Source organism: Centrocercus urophasianus, unplaced genomic scaffold, assembly GCF_019232065.1.
Source record: "Centrocercus urophasianus isolate 14NV4802_14NV808 unplaced genomic scaffold, USGS_Curo_1.0 seq_16, whole genome shotgun sequence".
Classification (NCBI taxonomy): domain Eukaryota; kingdom Metazoa; phylum Chordata; class Aves; order Galliformes; family Phasianidae; genus Centrocercus; species Centrocercus urophasianus.
In genome coordinates, this window is record NW_024884711.1 from 33,984,707 (window position 1) to 34,010,889 (window position 26,183).

The 26,183-nt window shown below is 42.8% G+C and overlaps 1 protein-coding gene across 8 annotated transcripts in view; it reads right to left on the reverse strand.

Annotated features, from left to right (window-relative positions):
• Positions 1-26,183, reverse strand: part of EPC1 (enhancer of polycomb homolog 1) — a 58,813-nt gene that overhangs the window by 17,096 nt on the left and 15,534 nt on the right. For 6 of the 8 annotated variants that reach the window (XM_042816518.1, XM_042816516.1, XM_042816515.1 and 3 more), the window contains 5 exons: positions 3,818-3,977; positions 2,435-2,580; positions 2,143-2,349; positions 1,599-1,747; positions 188-344 (listed from right to left, as the gene is read on the reverse strand). In XM_042816518.1, the coding sequence (XP_042672452.1) occupies positions 188-344; positions 1,599-1,747; positions 2,143-2,349; positions 2,435-2,580; positions 3,818-3,917 (759 nt within the window). In that variant the 5' untranslated portion in view covers positions 3,918-3,977. Of the gene's footprint in view, positions 1-187; positions 345-1,598; positions 1,748-2,142; positions 2,350-2,434; positions 2,581-3,817; positions 3,978-10,631; positions 10,654-12,028; positions 12,382-26,183 lie in introns of those variants that run through there. The other 2 variants (XM_042816520.1, XM_042816519.1) reach the window with 2 other exon arrangements.

Below are 26,183 nucleotides of genomic sequence, written 5' to 3' on the forward strand. Positions count from 1 at the left end.
TTCTAGATTTTCATCACTCCAACAGAACAAAGCATTCTACTTCTATAGCAGCTCTGCTAGACTATTTCCAGCACCCAAAAGCTCCCACCTCCCTCCCAGTTAAGAATATTTTCTGCAGATATATCCTGAAATGCCGTAGTTTGCTTATGTTACAGCATACAACAACTTTGTTATCCACATTACTCACTTTAACTTTATATTCTTTCAGTTCCATAGTTTCTTGATGTTTGAAAGGACTGCTGTTAGTCACAGGAATGATGGGAATAGCATAGGTAGGTTTCATTGGCTGCCGCTGCGCCATGACCTCAGACACAATCTCTCCACTGTAATCACCCAAATTATACCTGTAATTAAAAAATACATACATAAGATCACTCTTACGAATATTCATAACACTGGTAAAAACACACCAAAACATGCAACAGTCAAACACAGAATAACAATACCTGCAACTTGGGGCAAGTTCCCAAGTCAGCATGAAGTTCAAAAATGACTGTTGCAGAAGAGACAAATAGTGTGCAAATTTTTACTGCAACGCCTAGTTCTGACAAACAAGGATAACTGTCTGCTAAAAAATAATGCAAAGGGAAGAAGAGGAAACAAAAACCTGAAGGAAGAACAGGACAAGTTCTTTCCCTCCTTATCCGGTGACAGTACCACTCAAAAGAAAAAATTTATCACAAAAATTGTTCAGCAGCGAGACAGAGAGCCTTATTCAGAACCCCTCTTTGTGTAAAGGCACAGCTTTGTAAGATGTAGAACCACAAATTGCAATATGTTTCAAGACCTGTGCACAGTGCTAATTTGACGGTCAGGATTTTTCAGTAATTGTGTTCAAGAGTTTACTTTCTTTAAAAAGCTAGTGCATCTCTCCCCTAACTCTACTAGACAAGAAAAACAGAGCACCTGATAGAAAACAAAGATACTCAGCTCGTGTTCCCAAGAACTCAAACTAAAATCAATAAGAGGTTTGTTTTAGAGCTTTACAGTACTGACTGTAAACATCCTAAGTTTTCAAACACGGACACTTAAATTTGATAAGTCCATTCAGATTCTAAATACCATCTGCCTAAAAGAACAACTCCACATTTCAAATGTGATTCTCAAATCATTGTGAAAGTGTCAGCTGAGAAAGTGGAGCGTTCGGTCTCCTGCACAGCTGTCAAATAGGATGTCAGCAGGAACACAAGTTGGAAACTCCTCACAGAACAGTATGTCATACTGAATGAAATGCCTGCTGGTTTTCTTCAGGGGGATATTCGTTAATCTACACAGTTACGTAGTTTAACATATCAATTTCTAAAGGAATTTACCTGAAGCTATGTTCTTCCTTCCTACATAATACACACAACACGAGATGCAAATGTTTGAATACACATATAATAGAACAATGCAGGCTGCTTTTTCCACAATGAGTGACTCCCTAAATTCAATTTTGCTCTTCAGAGCCATAAATGAAAATATACTATATAGCTTACAGCAGAAAAATTCGAATTTTTATTTTAAGATCATCTCTCGTATTTTATAAAATATTCATGAGAATTGAAATCTACAGCAGTTTCCAAAGCTTTCTGTAGCACATTTGCAAGAAATGTTACCTCTTTTCGATAATTTCCAGTGTTAAATGCAGCAACTCCCTCTTGCTTTTTTCCCTTCTCTTTATCATCTCCAGGATGGTTACTGCACGACTCAGGTCTCGACGCAGTTTAAGCATCTTCTCATAAGACGCCTCGTCATTTTTTCGATTCTGTAGATACAAATGTAGTTTTATGTTTTCCCACATCATTTAGATTACATAATCTGAACTAAAAACTAAAAAAGTATTAGGTTTTTTAAACCACACACAAAAAATGAAGATAACCAGATGCGTCTGCCAATAAGCTACAGCTTTCTGCCATCACAAGCAGGTTTAGCACCTAAACTAGAGAGCAAAAACTACTGAATGCAAACTTCCTTCAACAGCTGGTCTAAAGTAGTTAGTCTTTTTTTTCTTGCAAATTAAAAGGGAAAAAGCCAAGCAAACAAAAAGTAGTGAAGTATTACTTCACACTACTTAGCAAGTTTGTCTCTTTAAATTAGCTACTTTATGAGAGGGAAGAGAAGGAAGAGAAACAAGTGACAGGGAAGCATTAGTCTACTTACTTTCCTTGTCTGCATCTTTTCTGTTCGTCTTCTAAAAGCAACATAAGGATCGTTTGTGCTGGAGCCATCTCGCTTCTCTTGTTTCACTGCTGGGATAAGAGAGGGCCCTCGACAGTTTTTCCTCTTTTTAATCCAGTACTCGTATACTTCTCTGATCAATTCATCATCTTCTTTCAGCAACAGCTTGGCCTCCTGCAGGCTGACTGGCTAAATGTAAAACCCAGTATGTCACTGTCATATGGCATTACAGACAATGCACATTTCAGATTTTTTATTCAAAGCAACACCATACCTGCTGACCACTGCCCTTTTCTAGTCGGTCTATCATCTCTTCAAATTGCAAAGGAGAGATATCCATTCTCTTCTTCAACTTATTGACAAAGACCTCATCTTCTGAATCCATGTCATAATCCGGCTGCTCAGCATCCAAACTAAAAGCTGAACGATACAAATTAAGGTCAAGTCACTGTTTTACTACAGAAATGTTCTAACAGCAGTGTCTGCAGTATGTGCCAGATCCTTCTGAAGACAAAAACCAAGATAACGTTTGTACACTGCTTAGAAGTAACACCTGCCTGTTTTACTGAAATAAATTATATGACTGAAATCGAGGATAGATACTGATATCTACTTGAGCATGCTTTCATTAACTAATGAAAGCTTTACAGTGTCCAAAACATTCAGAGGTATTCGACCCCACTACTTTCAAGGAGAACTTGCTGTATTGGTCAGACTTCACTATCATCTCATGTTCTACAATTTCATGTTGTAGCATCCATGTCAGAAGTTAAGACTCCAGCTTAAATGCTTTAAGAAGTATTCCTAGAGACTACATACACAGTGTATGAGAGACCTCACAAACCTTCTCAATGACTTCTCTGATCCAAAGGTATCAGACCAAACTAGTCCAATAGCATCGTGGCAGGGGACCTTAAATTATAAACCATGTATTACAGAACATCCCCTGGTTCTCAGCTTCATGCAAACTGCTTTGGTTTCTCAGAACTATCGATTTCTTAAAGTATGCATTTCACATTGTGAAAAGTATGACCTGCTTTTAAAAAAATGCAGTTGAATGTTGTCATAGCAACTAAGAGACCACTAGTAATAAGTAAAAGAAGAGTGAAAAACTGCATCTTGGCATCAGCATATGAGACTCCTAGTATTAGTCTCTCCATTTGCTTATTAGAGCATGCTGCTTATTACTCAGCTTATTACTGAAGATCAGACTGACACAGAAGCCTCATATTAAGCCAGTGAGCAAGGCATAACTATGGCTGTGTACACACACAACAGATTATCAGAATTTAAAAAACAACACAAGACAGTTCTGCAATATAGGTGTCCAAAGTAATGTGCTCATGTCAAGGTCCACATCCAAGCAGAGCAGCTGCTACGTTCCAACACCAGCAGCATCCTAACACATACACAACTCAGTGAAACTGCTAAAATTGAAGCACGAACATACAGACATAAGAAAGACGTTATCTTCTTGAAGAGGAGCTTAATATTCCTCTGAACAGGTGTGACAGGGGAGTGCACACTGCATAAATGCTGGAAGAAATACATGCTCCCAAGCTAGATTTCACAGGAGCTCAAAAGGCATTTAAGATTGATCTTTAACTGCTGGTAAAATCAAGTTTCTGGTGTAGGCTCCAACAACTGCTTTACTTACGCTGTATGTGAATCAGCTGCTTTGGCATTTTAAATTCTCCAGGATATATAGATTCATAGTATGCAATATTACTTTCAGCTTCTGGGACTGGTATAACCATGTTATCCCTCTTCTCTCCATATACTTGTTGTGCTGAGATAGCCCGTTGGAGATGATGTTCCTATCAAAGAAAAAAATGAAGTCAACATCAAAAAAGCTACGAGTATATTTTCAGAGCTCAGACTTTAAAACGCACACCTATTTCCCCACAAATGGTCCCATTCCCAACCATGAGACAGGACATAAGAAACCACTTATTGAACTCCTCCTTCTGAACTCAGTCTATCAACTTGCAGGTTTTTCCAGTAGGTGGAGCCCTCTCTCCTACACAAACACGGCAGACTTCAGTTACTGAGCTAAGCCACATGCTCTTGGCACACCACCCTACATAAATTCATACTTAAATATTTCTGGAAAGACACTACAGATGGATGAGACATACAGACTGTGACAAGTACCTGCAGACATATTCACAGCAGTTTTTTTCTGCTACTTGCTATGGCCATTTGTCAAAAGCAAAGACAAGAAAAACACAGAGTAGGCCAGCCATCATCTCCTACCATGAAGATAAACAACCGTTCATTCCCGTTAACCCAAACAGGCGATTCTTGTTTATCACAATGCTTTACATCACCCTCCTTTTTCCGCTCCTAACCCATCAATGCTTAATATCAAACTAAAAACCACCGCAATGAAAATAATTTGCTGTCAGGAAACAACAGCAGTTTCTTAAGCCTAGAAGTAAATAGCATTTGCAACTGCTACTGCAGTCTGAGTAACAGGTCAGCAATACTGCTGAGAACCTTCTAATGCTACTACTGAAACGCACTCCATCCTTCCTGCGAGTCTTGTCAGGACAGCAGGTAGTAACAGCTCAGCCTGTGTATGTCAGCAGCACCAAGCACGCACACAGCGTTCACACACACATTACGAGTGGCTCATCCGCAGTGTAACACTGAACTTCTCCCATAGCAGCAGAACACCTTTGTTGCTTTCTGCATTCGAACTGTTCTTCTCAGGTGCCATAATCCAACGCAGCACCAGCTCTGCCCACACTGCTATCGGTGGGATGCTATAATGCTGGCTACTGAAATACTGACACCAACAACTACAGCAAAAGGGCAGGGGGAGAAAACAACTGATTTCACAAGCAAAGCAAGAACCCACCAGTGTTCAGCTGTATCACCTTATTACAGCTTTGTCAGACTCCAGTTTAGGCCTCTTCAGCACAATACAAGCAGTTAACACCTTTCAAATAAAGCCACGTCAGAAACTGTAAAATTAACTTTATTGTAAACTGCAAAGCCAGAGCAGACCCTCAAACTAAAACCTGCTGCAAGGTGCAGTTTTGTTGCAAGAATTCACAGGGGTTTCAGCTCATCAATTCCTTCAAACAAGCTGCAAAGTCTGTCCACATCAGTCTTGCTAAGCCATCTTTTTATGAAGAGAGACCAACTGTGGTAACATGGCATCACATAGTCATGAACAAAACTCACTGGATTTTTTTGATCCTCTTGCATTTGATAAACCTCAGCCACATCGGAGATACAGCAACTAAAGTGAATTCTTTCTATGACTTACTTTCTTTTTTAATCACAAGAGACTCCATCATCAGAACCTCCCTATCCCCCAGATTATCACATTTGGGCAGAAACTACTAACAGGGACGGTGCACCTTGCTTCAACAAGTCAGCTAATGGCTCAGCCACCTCCCTCCTGATAATAAACATCAAGTGTGAAATAGAACTCTGGAAGCTTATTTTTCAACACAAAAGCATGTGAAGAACTACAGCCAGCCAGCCTATGACTGCTTCCAGTTTCTATTTTGCATTCATTCTCCACTGTGGCTGCACAGCTGATTCCTCCCACTCAAATGCAACACTTCATTCATCTGAAGCTGGAGCCTTCTGCTTAAAAGTGCAGCAGTTACCTCAGTTTGCCAGAACGCTTCTGAATCAAAAAGCCCTTGTTGTTACACTGGTTTACTATATCAGATGCTATAGACCAAATCTTCCCCAAACCTGGCAACAAGCACTTCAAGACAGAGCTCTTCAGAGACCCAACGGATCTCTGCCCTTGATCATCCACTTCCAAGTACAGTTTTCCAACCAGTTACGCTTTCCCTATAGCACCAGTTCCAATGGCACTGTTTCTTGCATAACTGCAATAATAATTATTGCAGTAATTGCAACCAAGTCAAGTGCTGCTATCCAGCAGGTCTCAGCTGGCTACAGCAAGAAGCTGGACTGGGTTAGCCTGGTTTCACATCTGAAAAGCTCCTGTTTTTGTTTACAAAAAGACTAGTATTTTCCAGGTGATCACTGGGCCAAACACTTTCAGCCACCCATACCTCCTACAACATGCAATGAAGCTGGCTGGTCACAATCCCCCAGCTCCCACCATTCTAACAGTACTGAAAGCAGTGTCACTGCAGGGCCCTCCCCATCCTCTGGAGGTGCCACCTGCCCTTCACAAGTTCTCAAAGAGCTGTGAAATTGTTTCTGACTGTTTCTTCAAAGCCCCGATGTGAATTTTAGGTGGCTAAGTCAAGCTCCAAGGCTAAAGCTGTCATGTCAGAAGAAAACCCGGCTAACAGCTGGCTACCAGGAGGTGTGGTCCGGTCCCCTTGCTGTCAGTCCCTATTATTGCTGCCTTGTACGAGGCTGATCTGTGACAGCTGAGGGAAGGGAACGGACAGAGCAGCAGCTCTCCTGTTGTTCTCCCCAAAGCAATTAGCGCTCCAATAACTGGCTCTGGGAGCAGGATGTGAGGAAGAGAGAACACAATCCTCTCTGGCAGCAGCCAAAGTTGCTTAGCTTCATCATTACATCAAAATTTGTCCTTTTAGGGAAGAAAAAAAAAAAAAAAAAAAGAGGGCAATAAAACCTAAAACTCATAGAAAGCAATGCTGGATAAGCATTTTCGACAGCTCAGCATCAAGCATAATCAAGTCTTTCTCTTAGTACAAGTATAGCACCCCCTTCTTGAACCACATTTGCAGCTAACTGCTTAACACCTTGTTCCTTTTTCTGAGACAAGCCTTTCACTTCACATTCACGTATTATTTGTTCCAACTCCCCATATGCAGGCTCTTGTGCCAACTGATCCTTCTTATCAAAGCAATACTGGAACAGACCACAGCTGCCTGTTTTATTAGTGCAACCCAGGCCAAACTACTGGAGAACACACAAATCAGCAGGTCCTTCCCTCTCAGTTTGCTTCCCTTAGATCTTTCATACATCCCCTCTGTTTAACTAGTAGTTACTGAAATGTACTTCTTTCTACTATTGTTTCTTCATAGAAAACTGTAACCACAAAGGTGCCTTATCCTCACTGAAATGCCTTCTATTTTTACATTAGCTATGTTCAGCCCATTAGGCTCACATCCAGGAAAGCTTCCCGTGCAGTTGCTTCCTCTGCCTGACACGAAGGAAACATAGCCTTGGGAGTTGTGCTACAAGGCCCATCTGATCCGCTGCTTTCAGAGCAGTGGCAGCTTTCCTCAAACCGCATTCCTTCTACTTGGTGCAGACACCAATGCTCATCCAATCCGTACATGAGGCCACTGAGTGTTCAACCAAAGCCAGAAGTCTCCCCCCAGCCCAGTGCCCACCAGGTAAGCTGCCTGCCAAGGCTCACCACAAGCTCAGACAGCTCCAGAGCAGAAGGGCTGCAGCAGGAGCGCACACCCTGAGGGGCAGCCAGGAAACAGCTTTGCTTCGTGCAACCCGCAGCCATGAATGTGGCACTGCACCCTCTGGATGCCTGTCCAGAAAGGTATCTGGGCAGAATTCCAACACTCATCATTGCGCTTCAGGTTACTCTGCTACTTGCTTAAACAAACGAAGTAACTATTTCCTCCTTTTTTCTCTCCTCTGGTTTTCTTCTAATTGAAGTCTACCAAGAAAGCCCACTGAAACAGCAACCCTCCCTCTGATTTCCAAGAAGATGTCAAGATAAGATGTAGTCTGTACATTTTTTAAGCTAAATTATACATGAATACCATCCTTCATTCCTTAGTCTTCCTATTAATTCCTAACATACATTTGCCACTTGCACACACTTTCACCGTATCAGTTTGGCAATTACGCTCCACAATCTCAAAGAGCAGATCTCTTAGAGACAGTTCAAGGCACAGAGGCAGTACCAAGAGGCACTGCCAAGAGGCAATATCCCCAGCAAAGCGGGATTACTGCAGCTCACAGAGCAGCTGAGCACAACAGAACTGCAATTTGTTCGCTTCTGATCTGAGGAGCAACAGGACCTCTCTCAAATGATAATGCAGGAACGCCAGTGGAATTCTTTGGAAACTCATCTGTGAGCTCAACTAAGCAGACAGTGGTAATTGGGAACAAAACTCTTTGCTTCCTTGCTCCTTTTTGTAACGCCCAGCAAGTTTTAGGCAACAGGACTGTTGGATTCCAAGTTACAGTTCCTCACAGAAAACCAGCACTGACAGAGCACAGAGATTACTTTGACAGAGCACTCCACAACACACCTTGGAGGCTACACTCTAACTACGATAACCAGAAGGCATTTAGAGTAAGTAAAAAAAATCTAAGTGACATCACCCTATCATTAATAGTTGCACCAAAGGAACAGAATGTGTGGTATTATTACATTACTGCAGTAGAAAAGAGTATGTCTCTGTAAGAATGAAGGGAAAAACTCACTATTTTCTAATTGGACTGCATAATTCTTCTAACAATTCCAAAGCTCTTTAAAAGATAATTTAAAGGCACATTTGTGTGCAAAAATTACCAGGAGAGCCAACTCCCAAGTCCACTTTGTAGAGAAGAGCAGCTCAAGGAGGAAAGAAGTCTCCAAATTATGGAAGTCTACACAAGGATTGTTTCCTCTGCTGCAGGAAGTGAGTGGGGCAGAGGGGTGGACCACACACAGCCACTGAAATAAGTTTTAAAAATGTTATCATTATGAAAAGGACAGAGGAACACACACAAAAAAAACAATCACTGTTCATTTAGATACAAAAACCTTATAATGAAGATGGAACCAGAAACATCAAAAGCTGTAGAGCTCACCATGCCACTTGACAGTTGATGAAGTGGTATAAAAGCAATCTGATTTTGATCCATAAGGTGAAGGCTCCCAGTTGCTAAACTCACCAGGACAGCACTGCTCCTGCACCTTGGTTATCTCAAGTCACCATCAGCAAGGTGTTATCCTTAGAGAAGTGCAACACAGCTGAAGGCTACAAAATCCAACCAAGACCAACCACTCTGGTCTAGCCTGTAACACAGGTCAGGGACTACGAGACACTGGCGTGCCCACCGCATGCACCATGCCCCAGCCTCACCCCTCAGTGAGCTGCGGGGCGCAACACACTGCCTCCTCAGTGACTTGCATGCACAGTCACAGAACGTGGCCTCAGAACAGAGCGTCAGCTTACTCTGCTTGGAAATTTGTCCATAAATTGAATCCAATAATTTATTCACTGAAGGCAACAGAAAGGAGTACACCAACCTAACTGCCTCACTCAACACCCTCTTGCTGTTAACAGCTCTTAGTTGCTCTGCAACCTACTGAACAATCATTAGTTTATGTAAAAGACTGGGAGGAGCACAAAGAGTGACTTCGGAGAACACATGCATAAAAATAAAGCTCATTAGTTTGGCCATATGCCTCCCCTTACTTCTTAGATCTCTTCTTGGCCCTCCCCAGAGCCAGCCCAGGCTCAGTGAGGTATTTCTATGGCACTCCAGGAGGCAACTCTGCCACTGCAATAGGAAGAGCCCACGCAGGGACAAACAAGCACCAGCAAAGCTGCAAGTAAAGGCACAGACTACAAAAGCCAGTGTATAACATCCATATTGGATCAATGCAGATCTGCCCAGAGATGCCCCAGGTCTCCTCTGCATGCTTCTAATATTTAAACAGCAAGTGGCTTCAGCAACTTCCAGTAGGAGAGGAAGCAAACCTGCTCAGTTCTTCATAAGCAACAAGGTTATTACAGAAGCAGTATCATTCACTTTCCTTTTTACTACCTCACATGCATATTCAGTCACACATATGCAAAACAGCAATGACATTCTGACGAGTCTGCTTCCAAACAACTGCCGTCAAAGAGCTCCAAAGCCACCCTTATCATCCCGAGTTACACCGATCTCTGAGTCGCAGAGATCGCACAATCTCTGATAATGGCAATGCAATAGTTACGCAGGCAAGCACATAAGCAGCTTCCATTCTCCTGACTCATGTACACGAGCACCATGTAACATGTTGGGGCAATATTTACATTTGGCCACAGTAAGAACACCATTGAAATGGGACACAATGGGAAACAAAGCAGCACAGTGATGTTCCCTGCTCTGCCTGTGACGGATCCTGAAGAACACTGTAGGTTTAGAAAAGTAAAGGTCTGGTCAACAAGTAATTGTTAAACCATCTTCCTCTTACAGGTACTTGTGTATACAGACATCAGGTAAACAACTCCTCACTTTGACTGAAGCTGCACGATCTCTCAGTGCCCTGAGTCATTCTATGCAGAAGAGAAATTCGTGCTCATTACTATGGCAGTCTACAAATGTCTCTCTGTATTCCAAACACGGTGAAAAACTATGCAGATCACTTCTCTTAATCAACGGATGTCAGTCTCATGAGTAGGCAATTAGAAAGATTCCACTAATTACTATAATAATTAGATCACTGCTACAAATCCCAATTTAAAACACCTGCTCAGTGAAATATAATCTAATTGTGCTTAAAAAAAAAACAAAAAAAACAAAAAAAAAACAACAACAACAAAACCACTTACTTGTAATTAACAAACTACCTCGAAACCTTGGTCATTCTTAGTATTTTAATCTGGAATACTGGTTAAAAGTGAGGTCAGCCACAGTCTTGAGCATCTTACTCTACTGCTTTCCTGATGCTCAGATTGGGCACTTCCAGGAGCTTGCCCTTTTCTTGAAAGGAGAAAAATAAAATAAAAAAAAAAAAAAAATATATATATATATATACCTATATATCTTTCTTCTGTGCATGAATTACTTACACGTTCTGTAAGCTGTTTGTTCAGTGGTTGGTGGCAGGGGAGCAGAAAACACACTGGGCAACACTTCAAGAGTAATCTATTTTCGCCAAGCAAGACCAAACAAAGATTGGTTTTCTATTCCAAATCACCGTGGAAAAGCAGATGAGCAGAAACAAACAAGGGAGGCTCAAAGCAAGCTACAAGCATCCCTCTGTCCAGCAGAAACACGTAAACCAGCTCAGTCCACCTCCCGGGACTTCACCGCACAGCCAAGTTTCACAGGACCCCAGATACAGCCACACACCTGAAGTGCCCTTCCTGACCACAGCTCGCTGGTTGTCCCAATGGCACTGTTATCATTTCTGAGTCTGTAACACACCAAAGCCATTTCAGTGATTCGTATTGAACAGAACACTAAATGAAGGATTGGAAAGGGTATGTGAAGATGCTTTGAATGCATATTACTGAAGTAGCCAAGAGCATGACCTCCACTGCTCAAGATCAGACTGTACCAGAAAACGAACGTATCATTCAATTTACCAAAGTACAGCTTCTATAATACAGCCTACACAGGATTGAGAAAAACTCTTAAAAATGGAGCCACCTGTTATCAGAGCTTTCAGCCAGAAGGCCATTTCCAACAGCTTAAGTGAATCTTCATGGTAAGAGTATGAAAGGGGTACATCGAGATCTTGTCATAGCTGACTCATAAGGAAATAGTATCCAGTTCCCTAACAACAACAAATATATATATATATATATATACAGATGCAACTATCTTGTCCCTTATTCGAACATTACTGCACCAGTAGTCCTACCAACCACTCCAATACTTCTACATGGCAAAAACACCACACTAAGAACTAACACAAATGCTGGAAAACAAGGCCCTTACATTAGCAATAACAGCACTGGGCACTGCTTAAGAAAAAGTCATATGAATAACAAGGTAACAAGTAACACATGAAACCAGTCTCTACTGTGCTTCACTACTGTGCAGCACAATACTAACACACACATGAACACAAGGCTGTGTTCTAACAGAGACAGGGTGCCGCAACTACTCACACTCCTTATGGCAGAATACCCTACACAGCACTGGAAGCTCAGGATGCATTATAAATCTACATTTAGATAGGTAATGAGGCTCAAAAAACTTGGATCAACTTTCATACTACCTTTCTCTCAGAGTTTTCCACTCCATCGGTGAGGGAAAATACCAGCTTCTTTCACAGGAACTGCTGCTCAGTCTTCAACTTCATTAAATCAACCCTTTCTCCTCTGCAGAGAAGGCTTACCTTCAGGCTGATCCACTAACAAACCTGACAGCGGTACAGAAACAAGGCAGGCATGGCACTGGAAAACACCAGGCAGCAAAACAAATCCATAACGTGCAGTTTGAGGAGCCACTCTGTATCTCTTCAGCATCCATCTAATGAAGGCTTAAAACCATTCCCTTCCACAAGCCAAAGTACACAGACTAGGGAATCAGCGGCTTCCTAGATCCACATCTGCCCCAAGATTTAACTTGATCTTCCTTCAGAATAAGAAAAGGATTTGGTTTCTTCTGTTAAAAAAAAAAAAAAAAAAAAAGATGAAATGCAAGGCTCAGAAAGAAGATTCAGGACCACTACTTTTCCTTCAGCGTTTCCAACAGTACAACAGCAGAACTTAATGTTACCTGGAGCTTGGAAGTCAGCTCCCTAAAACATCAACTTGCACAAGACAGCAAGAGCTCAGGTAACTCTGTGCAAGACAACAGGGGCATTTTATCAGAGGAGTCCTCTGCCTAATGCAGTGTCTCATGAAGGAACTTACAGGTATCCCTACAAAAGAGGGTAAGAACTGCCACAAAAACAAGAGCTGTGCCTTCACAGCTGCACACCCCCGAGCCACGGCCTATCACGCAGTGGGAGCTCTGTTCCAGTCTTTGCACCCAGTACTGAAGTGCTTCTTCTGAGAGCTTTCAGAGCAGTGTGCTATGCAACTCTGAAGTCAAAGGCCTGACAGACACTAAGGTTTCTGGATATCTCATTTTCAATTAGGAGAAAAAGGGTTTACCCAAGGATCTGTATCACAAAAATAGAACATCTGTATCTTCCTTCAAGACTACCTCATGTTTACTATGTTGGCAAGTTTACCTACACCTCTGCTGTAAAGTACAGTTTCATTACCTCAAGAGGTCATTCACATTTAAGAGCAATAAAATGTGATTGATATTTAACTTGAATTCTGTAAAACATTCAGTGCACATGGAGACAGCAAAATGTTACACCATCACCACAAAAACAGAGCATTAACATCGGAGTGAATGTGTGCTCAATGGCTAAGGCTCAGCACCTCCTGTCACATAACCCAGCACTAAAGCCTTAAAAACTAAGAACTTCTTAAGAACAGCCACAGGCATGTTTTCTATTTAAAAAGCTCATATACTGTAATTAATAAAACAAGCAGAATAAGCTTCCAGAGCATCCCTTCGGAATCCCAAGCTCATTTTATTTCTGAAATCAGCCAATAAACAAGTAGTGCTCCTTTCAGCCCTATAGGGGAAAAAAGCAAGCCCACAGAAAAAGCACAGGGTGAATCATGCTCAGGACTGAAACTCAGCCAGTTATATGAGCACACTTCCATTGGTTCCACAGTATCCACTGTGAGAAGTACTTTCTTCCTTTGTTTAAGATTTCACACAGCAGGGTAGAGAAACCACCACTCAGCACTGAGCAGAGCCAGGGGCTGCAACAGCACACAAGCTGCCCAGGGCACACCCAGCCACAGCCCTGCCATCACTGTCAGTGCCCAGCAATACCCATGTCCCCATCTCACATTCCTCCAAACCACTGCTTGTTCTTTTTTAAAGAGAAAAAAAAAAAGCATGGTATAGTTTGTAATTCCTTAAATAGAGAAAGTTTTTCCACACCCAGGGACAGTCAAGTATTGAGGTAGTTGTTAAGATACGCCAAAACTCAAGTAAGCCTTCTATAAAACAAAAAGATCAGGAGAGAGGCACTGAGTTCAGTGCACTGGATGCGTATTAGAAAAAAAAAACAAAAACGCTTAGCTACCAGTGTACAACTGGGGCAATCAGCTAAAATTTGTCCAGATATGCTAATGAAAATGCAAGTAATACCCATCAATACTTTTCTACTGAACTTATTAGCTTCTGTACTCACAACACTCAACAGATTGTAATTTCAGGTCTGATGCCACAAAAGAAGAAAAGTGCTTCCTCAGTAGTGACAATGACAGGTGCAGCAGTGAATAACTTAAAATAGACTTCCCGAAGATCACAGCGCTTATCTGTGCACTTCCTGCTGCACAGATCAGTCTGCACTCTGCCAGTCTACAGATTTAGACACTTTCTTGGCTTAGAAGGAACACAGCTACCTCCGAATGCGCAAAGATGCTCCCTACAGCCTGTATTAGGCAAGAAAGCTCACACAACATAGAACTTGTATGTTTTCTGACCAGTAAAAGTGTATTCTGAAAGACAAAGCACTACACACAGCATGAGTCAGATGCCAAGTCATTATTCTTTATAGGTCAGTTATTCTTAGTGTCTCATAATCTCCAAGTTTATTTAGATTGCCTCTAAAAACACAAGACAGACTGACATTCCAAATTCATGACCTTTTATGTGCAATTACGATCAAACCTGGTTTTAAGTCTGATATAAACACCGAGTAACTGAGACAGGTGGGAGGCCAAACTCACACGGAGATGGGGAGGGTGCAGGAAGACCACAGGCTGAACAGCAGAGGTTTGCAGCAAGGCCAAGCACCTCAATGCTCGTAAGCTCACTGCACTACAGCCATCGTGGCCACTTGCTCTGCGTGCACACCGAGAGCCAAGCGTGTGAGTGGACCGAGTGTGATCCCTGGGTGTCATGTACACACAGACAGCGTCAGTATGCTTGGGCTACACTGCCTGTCTGACGCCAGGTCCCTTTTGAAAGGGAAGAGCTATTTTAATGCCTTTCATTTCTCTAGCATTCAGGCCACCTTTGACCTTCATTTGTTAAAGACATCCAAAAGAAACCAAACAAAAATAAATGCTATGCTTTTCTGGTATTCTTCAGGCTTCCACTCCTGCCCTGTACAAGCCTAAGCCTGTACCCGTAGCACAAATTAAATACATCCCACCTCTGAAAGAGCAGATACATGGTATTTCCTCCACCTCTCCAAGGCAGAGCAGTCATAACCCACCCAAAACTAACTGTAACATCGGTACGCAGGACACAACACACATTCCCCTATCAGGTGTGCAACTGCACACTGCTAGATTCTTCATGGGTAACTCCTGGAGACAGGGAACAAAGTTAAACAGATATGAATAAGCATGCCTTGCTGGATTCAACTAAGTTATTTTGTTTTATAGACATTTTAAAACTTTATGCCAAGAAAGCAATCTGCCTATCAGTGGAAAAAACCTACTTAAGGGACTTAAGAAAACTTCCTATTACCAGGACCCTACCTCTCTCTCACCACTGACCCTATACAGGCTACCAGAGGCTGCAACTAACACATTGTTTTCCGTATCAGTTCATCACAGCCTTTCTGCACAAGGAGTATTTTAGCTCTACTACATTAGCATCTGCTAAATAAATACAGCTGGTGTCTTGAAAACCATGAACTTGATCCTGCATGTATTTTTAGAGAGCAAAAATAGGAGCCCTTTGAATTACCAATTATAATGTTGATTTCATACTGTTTACCACATTACACTGTCAGTCTTCGCAACTCCTGCATTTTCATCATGTTGAAAATAAAGCACCAAGTAATAATCAATAGAAAAGAGAGGTGACATTTCTAATGCAAAGTGGGGAAAAAACAAAAACAAACCTCAACATAACAGTGAAATGATGATGTTAACAAGACATTCTAACTGCAATGACCAGGTACCTGGCAGTCTGCTCTCACAAAAAATAGATAAATAAAAATCAACAAGACATCACTGAAACATGGAAGGAAACACTTTCCAGACCAATGCTTCAGAACACTTTGTAATAACAGCTTCAAGACACCTGGAAGGTTTTTCAATCCTTTTATGTTTGCATCTCTGGGTATTTCTGACAGCACACCGATTCCCGTCATCACCCACTGGAGACTCTCCAACAATGGTATTGTGTGGCCTTTTCCTTAGGCACATTTCATTTTTTTTTCCATACAGACAAGTGAAATGGAATCACTCCAGGAAGAACTGATTACCTCTCCACAGGGCAGCGTGTTCTTGCTTCTTCCACCCGCTCAGTACTGCAATGATGTGACCCAGCAGGGTCAGTACAGCAGCAATATGCCAGAGTAGAATGTTCTCTCCCTGTCTGAAAGCATTACCGCTGCCACAAGCTGGCTTAGGACCTCAGACAGCGGCGTCACCCACACACACAGCACTGCCTGCTAAGCTGGCGGTTTGGCTTCCTTCAAACCCTCAACAACAGCTACTGTTTAGCTTTTCAGATAACTGAAGTAGACAATTTACATTAATCAAACATGAAAAAGCAAAGTTTCTAACAGTATACTTTTCAGCTATTGTGATGGCCTGAAGAGAAAGGACCTAACAGCATGACACACTCATTCACCCTCATTCTGTGAATGGCAGGAGAAACCACAAGGGCTAGACTAACATCCATTATAAACACAGAAGTAAACTACACATGCACTCCTGACCACAGCACAAACCAGTTCTGGATAAGACTCTACCTCCAGACCTAACAACTTCATCACTTGATCTTTTTTATTAGCAAAAAGTGCTTTTATCTACAGTCCTGAGCACAGGCCAAGCATGAGGTCAACCTCAAATTGCTGAAAGACAGGATGGTGATGTTCATGAGAAGACTGATCCTGGAAAACATCCAAATTCTTCCCCACTCCCCATCCTCACAAACTTACAGAGGGAAAACCTACAGCTTAACACAAACGAAGATACAATGGTGGATACCTCGCTTCTGATTTTCCGACTGGACAGTCGAACCATTTGTTGATTACAACATCCAAAGATAACGAGGCAACCAAACCATGCCCAGGGACATTTTCCTGCTGAAGCAAATCAACAACCATCAAATTCAGAGCTCAGTCTTCACAGGTTCTAGTTTTATTTACCAGTAAAAATATCCACAAATGCTCTTCCAGATGGCCTGGGCACTTCATACAAACCAAGCTGCTATCTTCCTGCAGCGCTAACCACGTGCTGTACCCTTGGATGCAACACAGACAAGTTACATAGCTGGTCAGAGATTTGTGTCCACTGCTCTCAGCACAAAAGCTCATCATGAGCACTTCAGTTTCTCTCTCCTCAGAAGCTTCTCCAGATTTTTCAATGATAGCCAAGGACATGTCTGCCTGTTTAGGACCTGTTTTTTCCACAGCCCATACTTCACCTACCTAAAAGCTAGTTAACTCACCCAAACAAAGGTGAGATTTAAAAACTCAGCTCAAGGTCTTTGTGACAAGAACACTGCTGTCATGGAAAACCAAAACAGATGTAAGAGTTCATGCAGAACTGCGCAACAACTCCCTGCAGTCAAGTCTTGAAGATCACCAGAAAGCTCACTGATTTCTCTTCCAACTCTTTTCAATACGTAGCCATCACTCAGGGCACTTCTTAATAACTTTCCAGACAGGACTCCTCAGAGAAAGTATATGTCCAGAGGACAGCTAGACAGAATAAACAGCCAAAACTGCTTATTGCTTCTAGCCTACAGCTTTGATTGAAGTTTTCAGCTATCAATGTTTTGCTGACTTCCCACACAAACACACTTTTTCCTAATTGAACAAGTCACACTACCTGAGAAAAATAAAAAAACACACCAGAAACATCTGGTTCACTTCTGTTCTAGTAGCTCAAGTTCTTTCCCCTCACGTGCAAACAGTTGAGGTCTTGTGTATTGGCACAAAGACTGTTTAAGTTTTAACGTGATGAAATCATCAGCTGCCCAAGATGAACTATGAATACTGAACGGCCTTTGTCCCAGCAGCTGAAGTCCCACAGTACCTTGTCTCCACTCCACCACTACAGCTTCCTCACCACAAGCAGCTAGCATTATCCTCTAACAAACAGAAAGGGAGAGAAAACAAGGTTATCACTTTCAACAATAAACACATATAAACAACGAAAATAAGTTAAAAAAAAATAGCAACTTAGAAGACTGCATAGATGTCTTTATAAGCACATGAGGTTTTAACAGCACTGCAGGAGTAATCCACTTAAAGCAATCCAGTAACAGAATACCGAAGTGCTGCAGTGCTGAGCTGGCTGTTACTCATCCCACATCCCCACTCCTCAACAGAGCAACGAAAGCACTGTGTGCCCCGGCTTTAAACTTGCGTCTTCTCTGAGCTACATCTAGGGTCACAGAATCATAGAATGGCCTGGACTGAAGTGAACCACAGTGCTCATCCAGTTACAACCCCCTGCTATGTGCAGGGTCACCAACCACCAGACCAGGCTGCCCAGAGCCACATCCAGCCTGGAAAGTGGTTACTACATTGTAAATACTACATGCTGAATTACAATGTCATACGATTTGCTCTCCTTTAGAATTACTTAGGACTTGCAAGAAGTGAGAAAAATCATAGATCACCAAGGTATGCAGCAGAGCACATCCATGTAGCATACTAATATGGGATGGGTATGGAGAGGGGGAAGACTCACAGACTAGGCAAGTAAAAGCTGCATTTCTCAAGAGAGAACAAATACACAAGAGAGACCAGGAATACTATTTTATCTCTAATGTTATGAAGAAACTCAACAAGGAAAACTACAGAATTTAGAAACAGGAGAGAATGAGACATGTCAGATAACTACATCTAGGGAAATGCCTGGAAAAGAAGGAAAAAAAAAAAAAAGGAGGCAGGTACTGTGCAGACAGACCAACACAAGGGACGATAATGACTGGAACAGAAGGAAAAAACTCATTAAAGTTACACCAAGCGTTTCCCTACCCACACTTGGAAGGTCACCTGGGGCAAGAGGCATCACAGATCAGCTATTCAAAAGTTACCTGTGCAATTCTTTCCTTTCCAAGTAGGTTCTGTACTTTTAACCCATCATCAGTATACTTTCATTATAAAGTCTCGATTTAAGAAGTATCTGAGAACAGAATCCTACACAGAAGTCAACTTTCCATTCTAACACCTTCCTAGCAGCTACATGCTCTGCAGACCTGGTCAGCAAACAACCTGCAGACCACAGCCTTTCCAATTAGAATATGCTCAACAGCACTAACTGCACACATAGGGCAGCCTTCACTACAAACCTCTCCTTAAAGGCAAGTTTGGCAAGTCTTCCAGGGAGGATATTAGATCCCTAATTTCTATTTAGAACTAGAAGTAATAACCTCCAAATTGTGAAACTGGTGTAAAGGTGTGAATGTAAGATGTAAGAGTCATTTACTTGATCTGTATTTTTTTTACTTGATCTGTATATTTACTTGTACTGTATTCACACCAGCTCCATTTTACCATATCAATCTGAACCTCTTAACTGTGATCTGCTCAATTTCGTACCAAGATGCATCACTTCGGATACTGGCAAGAAACCTTTTCCAACAACAACCCTCTTGAAAGTTTCCATTTCAATTCAAGAAGTGTGAATTTCTTAACTTCTGATTAAATAGAAAGGAAATTAATCTTTCAGAGTGGCACTTGAACCACATGAGGATTGCTTCCTCTCTCACTGACAGCACCTGTGCTTGAACAGACAGGCAGACCAGTAGGTTTCAAACATTTACTTCACCCTCAATTCACTGTCACTTATCTGTTTAAGCAGAGAGGCCCCTCACAGGACTGGGTTAGTCCCACAACAGACATAAGCTGAGAAATAAAGACACTGCTGGCAAGAACAGAAGAGCATATATAAAGGCTCATTAAACAGGAAGGGGTTACATCAGACAACTACCAGGATCTTTATTCTGATGCATGAGTCACTTGATGCATTCCTGGACATTTGTCTTTCCTCTCAGAGAAATAAGAGTACTAATGAAGTGGAAAAAGAACAAGCAACTTACTACAGCTACCTGAGGCCACTGAGTTACAGCACAGTGCTCTGCTGCACACAAGCACATGTTCCTAACAACAGTGACTTGAAAAAGTAAGGCAGTAACTTCCAGGTATGTGCAGAGCTCACCTTGAATACTCTGCTAACTGGTAATGAGACAAATACAGATACACTGCTCAGGAGTATGACCATGTAGCTGTAACATAACTGCTTAGACAGCAACAAGCTGAGTGGTTTGTATACACAAAAACACATTACCACTCTGAAGAGCTTGCCTCACCACACTGTTTTACTACATGGGATCAAGTATTAGGCAGGCTTCCATGGACTATTTAAGTTCTACTAGAAGTAAATACAAGATTTTAGCTATTAAAAATCAAAAGAAATACAAAGACACGTTGCTGTGATTCTCAAATGTTTGAATCAGTGGATTACCATCCCATGCCAAAATTAATACCAAATATTTCACTGCATACAATTATTACCTGTTCATTTGCTGAAATCTATTACATGACATAACATCAGCAACAAACAACAGTGAAGTGTACAACATGATGAATCTCCTCCTCAATAGAGAACGTGAGAATTGCCAGGAGGAAAAACCGTCCCGTCCGAGGCCAGACAAAGCCCTGAAGCACGTTCTCAAACAGGCACTCCTTTCCCAGCCATCCCTTCCGTTCAGAATACAGCCCCCAAACTTGGTTAGCGGTTTTTCAATCTTAAACCAAGTAAGTTGAATGACAATTTTAATCTCTTCTAAGGATTAACCATCCTAAGTAAAAATGCTCTCACTAGCCTATTTTAAGTCTGAGCATGAACCATGGACTCAAAGTAGGTTACTGTGCTATACATAAAACCACTGCTGTCAAAGGGGCCCTCTGCACAATTACTAGGAAACCAAGAAAAGGTTAAAAATAACTTCAGTATGAGTGCACCAAACCAACCCCTTGGGACTGCTCTAAACTCTTCCGGAACGGTTTTATAGGGAGTTGTCTTAATATGCAGTATTTTTTAATGGAAGATGAACAGATGAGAAAAAGAACAGCTTTCTGTTGGAACAAGCGCCCAGCTTGAAATTCTTCTAGGAGTTGGCAAATTCACATCCTCCACGGTATGAATGACATTCCCCTGTATTTCAAAACAGGATTTGGAGCTTCTGATTTCCACGAGATGCCCACGATCAGAGACAGCAAACAGAATGGTATCTGAGAACCTGAAGAAGGTGCTTCCAACACACTGCCACAGCACAGCCCCTTCACCACTCCACGTTCACCTGGCAGTGTGCAGACCTACCACTGCATTATCATCTCATCTGCATGACAATCCTCTGCCTGCAACTCCCCAGTCAGCCGGACTCCTGGGGCACACCAACAGGCCACACACCGCCATTTCTAAACCAACTGTTAGTTAAATCCCATGGCTGTTTTCTCTACTTGTTCCTAGCTGAATGCACTACATCTTGGAACACGAAAGAAAAAAAGGAAAAACAGACTTGAAACTAAAGATTCAGTTACAGTACCTGTCACAACCGTCATTCATTCCATTCTGACTGCCCCCACAAGATCCAAGAGCACTTGTATCAGTGAACCATACATCAGTAACGTATGATTATTTTACTTGGAGTACTCAAGCGTCATGGACACAGGTATTTCATCAGAAGAAAACACGTACTTCCAGGGAGGCACACACAGGATGCAGTTTCTTAAGCATTAAAGTACACCCTAACGGAAAAAGATAATAGGCTCTCCAGTGAAACTTAAGTACATAAACCAAGACTCTTCCTACGCTGACTCACTCACCATGCCCCAGCTATACACCTGATTCACTCACGTTTAAATTCAGCATGGCTAGATGGCAACTTCCAGGCCACATCTGGTACACTCCATGCTAGCTTTTTCGCTTGGAAAGGTGGAAAACAGGTGTTCCAGCAGCAAGATAATCACAGAAACAATGAAGCTGGAAAAGACCTCTCAAGATCAGGCAGTTTGTCAACTCATCACACCATGCCCACTAAACCACATCCCCTAGTGTCACACCTCCTTGTCTCTTGATATGCTGCAGCCTGGACACACCAGCTTCCCAACACTTTCAGCATGGATTTGGAAGGATGCATTTCTCTGCACGCACTACCTGGAGAAGAACTACAGTAGCTGTGCTCAAGGAAGTTTTACACAGAGGATGCAATATCTGAGCCTGACCAAACTGAGTAAAGGTGAAATGAACAGTGCTTGCTACATCAGAGATGTTCCACTAGACAACTCATTTCAAACACCTCAAAGCATTTGAATGAATATTAAGTCACCTCCACCAGCTTGTATATAACATTTTGAAAATACTGTATGGTCACACTAGTGTCAGGAAATAATGAGTAAGGATGCCTAATAACATTTTATCAAGTAAACTTCCCTTCAACATCTCCCATGCTGGGGCAGGAAAGAGAACCACAACCGCAGGTTTAGTAACACCAAAAGCACATTTTCAGCTTTGTCAACTGTTTGTTTAAACACCAGATAAATAGTATGATAGAACACAACAGCGTGCACAGACTTAATTCCACTTTCTGTGCAGTGTATTAGTTGTACTGCAACAGATATGCCAAGGAAAACAGAACCAAATAAGCAGTTATACAGTCTACCACTTCAGGTTCTGGGTGCTTAATTGTTTCTGCTATTAACACTGACTAGGAGAAGCCTCACAGGATGAGGAGGAGTTACGAGTGTAGAGATTAACCACTGAAACATGAGCTTTGTGAGAAGAGAAAGTTAAGAGTAACACAAAGCAACAGGGCTTCTCACCGCTGATATCCTCTCCTCTGCCTCAGCACAAAGAGGGAGAGGCTGGGACAAACTCCACCCAGTGAAAAATGAGCATCTACCTTACATAAGCTTTAGCATACACAGGCTAAATACAACACTGAAAACTTTATAATAAGTACAGTAATATCAGTATTTACATCAGGATAACAAACACACGCAATGAAAATAAAACATTAATTTCCACGCCCCAATGAATACAAACTTATTTATTGCAGAAGTGTAGGAAAATTCACTACAGTGATGTACACTGCAATGCATACTTAGTAATGCTTGTAAAGCTGTGCATGATTTCTTCATATAACACAGCAGTGAACACTCTAGAAAGCCTCAGCCTCTTGAGAGAACCACTGAAAAACAACTTCTCCCAAATAAGTCGCTCTGCTTTGCCGTCTCTCTTATGTTCCAGCCTGAAATTTGAATTTCCAGTTAAAAAAAGAAAAAAAAAAAAAAAAAAAAAAGTAAGGAAAGGAAAAAAGAACAACACAGGCCACACAAATTACTATCTTGGGAGAGCAATCCCTCCCCAATGACCAACACACCTGACACCCTCTATGTCCTTACTTTGGCAGTTTCTTACGAATTGGACTTGGTACTCAAGTCTGCTTTACTGCACTATTAACAGCGCCCCGCTCTCTGCTCAAATCCCAGCACTAAGGACACACCTGGCTCAAAAACAAGACTTTGAGATAATGCAGTGGATGTACATTATTGCAGAAGAATGTCCTTACATTTTGAAGGCTTACATTAAGAGATGCACACGTCTCCTGACTGTTTTCAGTCTCTTACATTTAGCAACATACTTGGCAACAGCCACGTGTTTACCCGAGGAACTTGGGAGCTGAACTGTCAGAACACAGTTATCAGTAGGCAGCTCTGAGCACCACCTGCCTGTAGGCCAAACAGCATTTCATTCTCAAGTCTTTTACCTCCAAACAAAACCGCTGACTGAACTTCTGCCTCGGTAAAATACACCCTTCTGCTTGGTAGCACGGTTATCACTTCACGGTTGTCACATCTTTGTAATAGCTGCTATATCTCTACTACCTGCTGCATATTTTAGAATGCATAAGGGTTTTTCTTTACCTTTAGAAGATTCTTACAAAACATCACTGCTTATCTGAAGTTTCAAGTTGTGACAATCAGATGTACTATTTTCCATATTTATTCTTTGAAGGAACAGGATAGGAGAAAGCTAAGATGAAAGGGAAGCAAAATAGATTCCTTTTGGTGCATCACAACACTAATTAGACATTTAAATATCTTGTGACTCAATGCTTGATTATTAAACCTCTGATTGCATTTTTCCCTAGGGAAAGCCATTTTGTCAAGAGAAGGGTTCTGAACTCCAACTTTGTGTTCACTGAGAATTACATTTATGCAGAACTCAAAGCAATGTTACAAGCCTATTTAAAAAAAATACTATAGATGACCACCATCATCTCCCCCTAGATTCCTGAGAAGGCTTTACCATCTGTCTGTAAAGAAATGGATGATGGCATTATTTTCATAAGCATTAGAAGAAAACAGTTTAAAAAAGTCTTCTGTTGCTACATAATACAAATACCTTCCAACTTCCCAAAACCCTGCGCAGCACAAAGTCAGGGAGAAGAATGCAGCAGCGCATTACACCTATGACAGCCTCCACAACTTCAGCAGACTGCTGTCGGTCTCCACTGCCAAGACCACTAGAAAGCCCAGGAGAAAACTCAGTAGAGTGAGAGAAGGAAGGAAGTTTGCCAAGTTTGTAGAAAGAAGAAGTGGGAAGAGTTTAACACCAACCGTTTTATTTAAGAAGCCACTGAAAGGACTCCGAAGACACCTGTGTTTACTGGCAGGGAACAGATTTCTCCTGGGGGTGTGTCTGTGCATGTAAGTGCATGCAAGTGCATGCACACACATTTAGAACAAAGGCATGAGCAAGCTAACTACAGAAAGTGTTTACCTGCACCTACAGCTCTAGGGTTTAACCCTCAAAGCTTGATTTTGCTAACAAAAGCACTGCATTAACCACAGAAACGAAGTCCTATAATTAATGTTTAACAATTTTCCCTTGCTTGTGACTACTTTCCCTTTGCTAGTACATATCTGTGGGCAGACAAACAGATGTGACATGTGACTTTCTACCCCAGAGATTTATAACTGCAAAGTAAACAGTGAAAAACAGTTGCCTGACATTTACACAAGAACATATGTACATGTGGCTACCTGTTCACCGAAAAATAAACTCCATAAGCGAGTCATCATCAAACAAATTTTGGAATTCTGGGGCAAGCAGTGGGCTCTCGGGTCAGAATGCACATGCATTGGTTCAGAATATACTTCCTATGTGAAAGAACGAAGCCTACCTCAGCACAGCATTACTGCCTGAACATGACTGCTTTGCGGTTACCACAACAAAATGAGAAGCAAACCTCCAACAGCTCTGTGGACATACAGAGTTATTTGTGTCACGCACAGGGCTTTGAAATATTCCTTGAGCTACATTAAAGCGGCAGGCATTGACACAGAAGGGAAAGCAAAAACTCTGGAGCAGTTAGCGGAGACAGCAACGTGCTAAGGGGAGCACCCTCCAGGAATCATTCGTCCTCCTTGGTGCTCCATAAAAAACTCACAGCACCAGCTAACTCGGCACTACAAGAGCAGAGTACCTCTGCAGAGCCCACACATGTGTATGTTTCAGACAAGCAGCTCAGAGTTGGCTGCATCTGGAAGCACACAACTTCACAGCCAATGCAGCCTGACAGCAAACCGAGCCGCAGGGGTGCAGAGCTGTCACATCCATGTTCCCCACAGACCTAAGCCCTGTCGGCAGCGCTGCGGCTCCCACCTGCCGCACTTCACGTGCTGATGGGGAAAGCTGACTGAGCAAAAACAGTAACTGAACTTAAAGACACGCGGAGAACCACGGGCAGCGCCAGCAGAAACGCGGCGCGGGGGCACCCAGCGGTAAGCGGCCGCTACATCGCACTGCAGTGCCGGGACAGAGGAGGTGTAAACTCTGAGCTCCTCAGGGACAGCCGCGCTGCGCGGCAGGAGCCGCGTGCACGCTCGCCACACAACAAGCGTCCGGCCTCGCCGAGCCCACGCGCGTCTCGCGGGCCTTCTAACGAACGCGCAGAGCCCTTCCCGCTTCTTCCGCGCCGACACGTGCGCGGGGACGGCCCCGCCTGCAGCGCTCCCTCCCGCCGCCCCCAGCGCGGCCCGGGCCGACGCGCGCTCCCGCGGCGGCCGCCACAACTTCCTGGCGCCCCCTGCGGCGGGGCCCGGCTCGGCAGCGCCACCCCGTGGAGCCGCGAGGCAGCGCCGGGCCCCGTGTCTGCGCCGCTGCCGCACTAGGCCCGTTCCGAGAACCAGGAGACAAAATGGCGGCCGGGCGCGCGGTCACGTGACGCCCTTTGTGCCTTTCGGGGCCCCGCCGGAGGACCGCGAGCCGCCCCGGGGCGCGGGTGGGGGGGAAAGGGGCCCGCGAGAGAGCCCTGGGGGCGGGCGCGGCGGTGGGCAGAGGGGCTCCGCGCTTTCCCTCCCC